At 51.2% G+C, this 6,000-nt stretch overlaps 1 protein-coding gene across 1 annotated transcript in view; it reads left to right on the top strand.

The window, feature by feature from the left end:
* The window catches only part of ncoa1 (nuclear receptor coactivator 1), a 31,910-nt gene that overhangs the window by 15,650 nt on the left and 10,260 nt on the right, over positions 1-6,000 (top strand). The window contains exons 3-5 of the mRNA XM_062468032.1: positions 1,841-1,946; positions 4,073-4,239; positions 5,973-6,000. Coding sequence (XP_062324016.1) covers positions 1,858-1,946; positions 4,073-4,239; positions 5,973-6,000 — 284 coding nt within the window. The 5' untranslated portion in view covers positions 1,841-1,857. The remainder of the gene's footprint in view (positions 1-1,840; positions 1,947-4,072; positions 4,240-5,972) is intronic.

Raw genomic sequence — 6,000 nt, forward strand, 5'->3', positions numbered from 1 at the left:
CCTGTAGAGAAATCTGCTCTCCCTCTCTGCTCTGCTTTGTATGCATCTTTTGGTTTTCCTCTTTTCTCTTGCTGTTTCTTTATCTCTCCCTCTTTCCCTCTCCCTCCCTCTCCCTCCCTCCCCTCTCCCTCCCTCTCCCTCCCTCTCCCTCCCTCTCCCCTCCTCTCCCTCCCTCTCCCTCCCTCTCCCTCCCTCCCTCTCCCTCCCTCTCCCTCCCTCTCCCTCCCTCTCCCTCCCTCTCCCTCCCTCTCCCTCCCTCCCTCTCCCTCCCTCTCTCTCCCTCCCTCCCTCAAGCAGCATGACTTGGGAAGACCCACAGTAGTGTAAGTGCCCCCACTGTCTCACACTACGCTGTTGCTGCCATGCTCTCCAGCAGACAGAGAGAGGATTACCAGCTTCTGTTCTGGTTTCTGCCTTGATTTCTGGTCCTGGTTCTGGTTCTGGTCCTAGGGGCCTATCTTGTAAAACAGAATTCACCTGCAATCTTTTATGATGTTGCACTTGAGATATGATGTTGTTATTGCTGCACTGCCCTATCAGGATGATGTAATATCAAAGCTGAGATTATGGTCTTTTTGCAATGGTGTCTGGTAAATGCATTTGCATTTACATTTAGTCATTTAGTCATTTGCGGTCAAATGCAGATTGTTCCTGACCACCAAAATACCATAAAAATATGCACTTATAACCCTTCATCTTCCCTTCATCATCAGTACTGTAGAATCACCCCTTCACCAACAGCCTCAGAAGCAGGGAGGCTAACTCACACTAACTCCTCTCCCTCACACTAACTCCTCTCCCTCACACTAACTCCTCTCCCTCACACTAACTCCTCACACTAACTCCTCACACTAACTCCTCTCCCTCACACTAACTCCTCTCCCTCACACTAACTCCTCACACTAACTCCTCTCCCTCACACTAACTCCTCTCCCTCACACTAACTCCTCTACCTCACACTAACTCCTCACACTAATCCTCACACTAACTCCTCTCCCATCCTTTGCCTGCTGCTGCCTCATCGTGTCATACACTGTTTTTTATTCGGTTGAAACCAGATGGAAGTGTTTTCTATAAAAAAAATTATGTTCAGCTCAGTTGAGTGTTAGAGAGTGTGAGAGAGGGAGAGAGAGAAACATAGAGGGAGAGAGCAAAAGGAAGGGAGAGTTAATAGGCTAGCTGGTTGAGAGACTAGCTGGTTAAGAGGCTAGCTGGATGAGAGGCTAGCTGGTTGAGAGGCTAGCTGGTTGAGAGGCTAGCTGGTTGAGAGGCTAGCTGGTTGAGAGGCTAGCTGGTTGAGAGGCTAGCTGGTTAAGAGGCTAGTTAGTTGAGAGACTAGCTGGTTTAGAGGCTAGCTAGTTGAGAGACTAGCTGGTTAAGAGGCTAGCTAGTTGAGAGACTAGCTGGTTTAGAGGCTAGCTAGTTGAGAGACTTGTTGGTTAAGAGGCTAGCTGGTTGAGAGACTAGCTGGTTAAGAGGCTAGCTAGTTGAGAGACTAGCTGGTTAAGAGGCTAGCTAGTTGAGAGACTAGCTGGTTAAGAGGCTAGCTAGTTGAGAGACTAGCTGGTTTAGAGGCTAGCTAGTTGAGAGACTTGTTGGTTAAGAGGCTAGCTGGTTGAGAGACTAGCTGGTTAAGAGGCTAGCTGGTTGAGAGACTAGCTGGTTAAGAGGGTGTGAGAGAGTTATGGCTTTAACATGTTTCCCGAAGTGTACTTTGTAGAGTGAATGGGAGGGAAGGAGAGATGGAGACACAGCTAGGTAGATATCTCACTGGCTGTCAGGAAGCTATGTTGGAGATCTGCTGGTTGTTGATTGGTCTTACGCTCCTACTTCCTGTAAGGTGTGTTGGAGACCACCATGAGTGCAGTTGGGGAGAGCGTGCTGGACCCCGCCCCCACAGAGTCTCGCAAGAGGAAGGGATCCCCATGCGACACCTCAGGACACAGGTAAGCACACCTGAGGGTGAGGGTGGAGATGGTGAGGGTGTGTGTGAGAGTGTGTGTGGTAACACAGTGCCTGACTTGTACACACACCCTGTCACTACGCGTGTAGCCGTGGCAATGCACTGACCTACTTTTACTGCTGCCCCCTCCGCGCTCCACAGGGGAGGGAGTAGAGAGACAGCGAGAGGTAGGATGGGGTAGAGAGAGAGGGATAGAGGGATGGAGGGAGTAGAGAAAGAGATGGAGTAGAGAGAGGGAGTAGAGAGGGAGTAAAGAGAGGGGGATGGAGGAAGTAGAGAGAGAGGGATGGAGTAGAGAGAGAGGGATGGAGGAAGTAGAGAGAGAGGGAGGGAGTAGAGAGTGAGGGATGGAGGAAGTAGAGAGAGAGGGAGGGAGTAGAGAGAGAGGGAGGGAGTAGAGAGAGAGGGATGGAGTAGAGAGAGAGGGATGGAGGAAGTAGAGAGAGAGGGAGGGAGTAGAGAGTGAGGGATGGAGGAAGTAGAGAGAGAGGGAGGGAGTAGAGAGAGAGGGAGGGAGTAGAGAGAGAGGGATGGAGGAAATAGAGAGAGATGGAGGGAGTAGAGAGAGAGGGATGGAGGAGAGTAGAGAGAGGGAGGGAGTAGAGAGAGGGATGGAGAGTAAGAGAGAGGAGGGAGGAAGTAGAGAGAGAGAGAGGAGGAGAGTAGAGAGAGAGGGATGGAGGAAATAGAGAGAGATGGAGGAAGTAAGAGAGAGGGATGGAGGAAGTAGAGAGAGGGAGGGAGTAGAGAGAGGGATGGAGAAGTAGAGAGAGAGGGAGGGAGGAAGTAGAGAGAGAGGGAGGGAGGAAGTAGAGAGGGAGGGGATGGGAGTAAAGAGAGGGGGATGGAGGAAGTAGAGAGAGAGGGAGGGAGTAGAGAGGGATGGAGGAAGTAGAGAGAGAGGAGGAGTAGAGAGTGAGGGATGGAGGAAGTAGAGAGAGAGGGAGGGGAGTAGAGAGAGAGGGAGGGAGTAGAGAGAGAGGGATGGAGGAAATAGAGAGAGATAGAGGGAGTAGAGAGAGAGAGGGATGGAGGAAATAGAGAGAGAGGGAGGGAGTAGAGAGAGAGGGATGGAGGAAGTAGAGAGAGGGAGGGAGTAGAGAGAGGGATGGAGGGAGTAGAGAGAGAGGGATGGAGGAAGTAGAGAGAGAGGGAGGGAGTAGAGAGAGAGGGATGGAGGAAATAGAGAGAGAGGGAGGGAGTAGAGAGAGCGGGATGGAGGGAGTAGAGAGAGAGGGAGGGAGTAGAGAGAGAGGGGATGGAGTAGAGAGGGAGGGATGGAGGAAGTAGAGAGAGAGGGAGGAAATAGAGAGAGAGGGAGGGAGTAGAGAGAGAGGGAGGAAGTAGAGAGAGAGGGATGGAGGAAGTAGAGAGAGAGGGAGGGAGTAGAGAGAGAGGGATGGAGGAAGTAGAGGGGGAGAGAGAGAGGGGGAGAGGGAGGGAGTAAAGAGAGAGAGGGAGGGAGGGGATGGTAGAGTGTTACATTGTCTGTCAGCAGGGTTCTTCTCATTATCCTTGTCAGGTGACCCCCTGCTGGGAGAAAGAACATTAAACTACTGTGAGACTGTCTCCCCCCCCAGCCGCCTGTCTCTCCAGCTCTGAAAACTGTCTCTGCTGATCTCTCCAGTGTGCTTGATTTTCAGCATCTGTCTCGCTTTCTTTTCTCTCCAGTAATCCCTCTTTTCCACCTCTCTCTCTCCACCCTCTTTCTCCTGTTCTTCTCAGTCTCTCTCTCTCTCTGATCTGTAGCTTTTATAGACCATTAATTATTGAGAGGTCTGCTGTCTCTCTCCTCTTCCTCTAACCCTCTCAGTATAAGTGGTCTGGACGTGTGGATTCTCTCCAGCTGTGTCACATGATCATTTGTTCTATCCCAGCTGTGTCACATGATCACTTGTTCTCTCCAGCTGTACTAGAGCTGTCCACATGTTAGTAACCCCTGTGTGTGTGTGTGTGTGTGTGTGTGTGTGTGTGTGTGTGTGTGTGTGTGTGTGTGTGTGTGTGTGTGTGTGTGTGTGTGTGTGTGTGTGTGTGTGTGTGTGTGTGTGTGTGTGTGTGTGTGTGTGTGTGTGTGTGTGTGTGTGTGTGTGTGTGTGTGTGTGTGTGCAGTGGGGAGCAGAGGAGGAGGCTGCTCCAGTGTCGCTACATCGAGGAGCTGGCAGACCTGCTCTCCGCCAACATGGCCGACATCGTCAGCCTGAACGTGAAGCCGGACAAGCACCACATCCTGAAGAACACCCTGCTGCAGATCCAGGAGCTCAAACACAGAGAGCAGGGTACAGCACACACACAGCATACACACACACACATACAGCACACACACACACATACAGCACACACACAGCACACACACACACACAACATCCCTGTGTTGCGATCTCCCCCAGTGGGATTTAGGTCAGTGCTTTACAGCAACACCATCACCACAAGTACATGTTATTCATCTGACAGAGGCTTTTATCCAAACCAACACTAAGAAACGATATTATCAGAAGGGATCATCACATTAGATCAACCCAGGATCCTCAAATAGGCCCTGAACCGACACATCCCTACCACACACACACACACACATCCCTACCACACACACACACACATCCCTACCACCACACACACATCCCTACCACACACACACACACATCCCTACCACCTCCACACACACACACATCCCTACCACCTCCACACACACACACATCCTACCACCTCCACACACACACACACATCCCTACCACACACACACACACATCCCTACCACACACACACACACACACACACACCCACACCACACCACCACACACCCCTACCCCACCACACACACACACATCCCTACCACCTCCACACACACACTCACTCCACACATACCTCCACACACACAACTCTCCACACACCCTCACACCACACACACCCTCCACACACACCTCCACACACACACCTCACCACAACTCACACGCACCCACACGTACCTCCACACATGCAACGCACACTATGAACTGGCTCTCCTAGTGTTTTGCAAGCTGATGATGAACACAGCCATAGCTAACAGCTCCTCAATGACCATGTGCCAAGAGGGCCTCTCTCACACACACTTTCCCTGATTAACAATTCCCCATAGCAATGAACACACACACAAATAACTACACAGAACTTGCCCACATACTCAACCCCTCAACCCACTCACACCCCACTCCCCCTCTCCTCCCCCATCTCTCCCCCATCACTCCCCCTCAAACTCCCCATCTCACCCCCAACTCACCCCCAACTCCTCCCCCATCTCTCCCCCACTAACTCCCAAACACACTCCCCAATCTCCCCAACACTCTCCCCCAACTATCCCCCTCAAACCCCCCTCTCCCCATCTCCCCCACACTCCCAACACACCCCCCCTCACACCCCACTCTCTCCCTCTCTCTCCCCCCACTCACCCCACTCACCCTCACACCCCCTCACTCCCCACCTCCCTCCACTCTCTCCCACCCCACACCCTCCCCTCTCACTCCCTCCCCACTCCCTCCCCTCACACTCCCCTCACCCTCCCCTCTCTCCCCTCACTCCCTCTCTCTCCCACTCTCCTCTCTCTCCATCTCTCTCCCTTGTCCTGCATCGCTCCTCTACTCCAGATGTCAAACTGAGAGATTAACAAGAGAACAGAAATCACATCCCGGACATAAGAAAAAAATCAAACCCCAAGTATTATATTATACAATTATTAGGGGTGGGAATCTTTTGGTACCTTTTGATTCAAATTGATTCGAATTGATTCTTGGGGTCACAGAACGATTACAAATTGATTCTCGATTTTTTGCATTTGTGAATCAATGTGAATCGCTAGAAGACTGAATCGCGATCAATCAATTTTTCCCCCCCAACCCTAACAATTATATTATAAAATATTTAATATTTAAAAGGACACTAAATGTACAATCCCTGGTCTGTTCTGGTCAGCACCCTGGTCTATTGTATTAACATGCCTCTCCTCCTCCTCTCTCTCTCCACCTCTTTCTCCTCCCAGAGAAAGCAGCTTTGATGGTGGATGATGA

Source organism: Osmerus eperlanus, chromosome 8, assembly GCF_963692335.1.
Source record: "Osmerus eperlanus chromosome 8, fOsmEpe2.1, whole genome shotgun sequence".
NCBI classification, from domain to species: Eukaryota; Metazoa; Chordata; class Actinopteri; order Osmeriformes; family Osmeridae; genus Osmerus; species Osmerus eperlanus.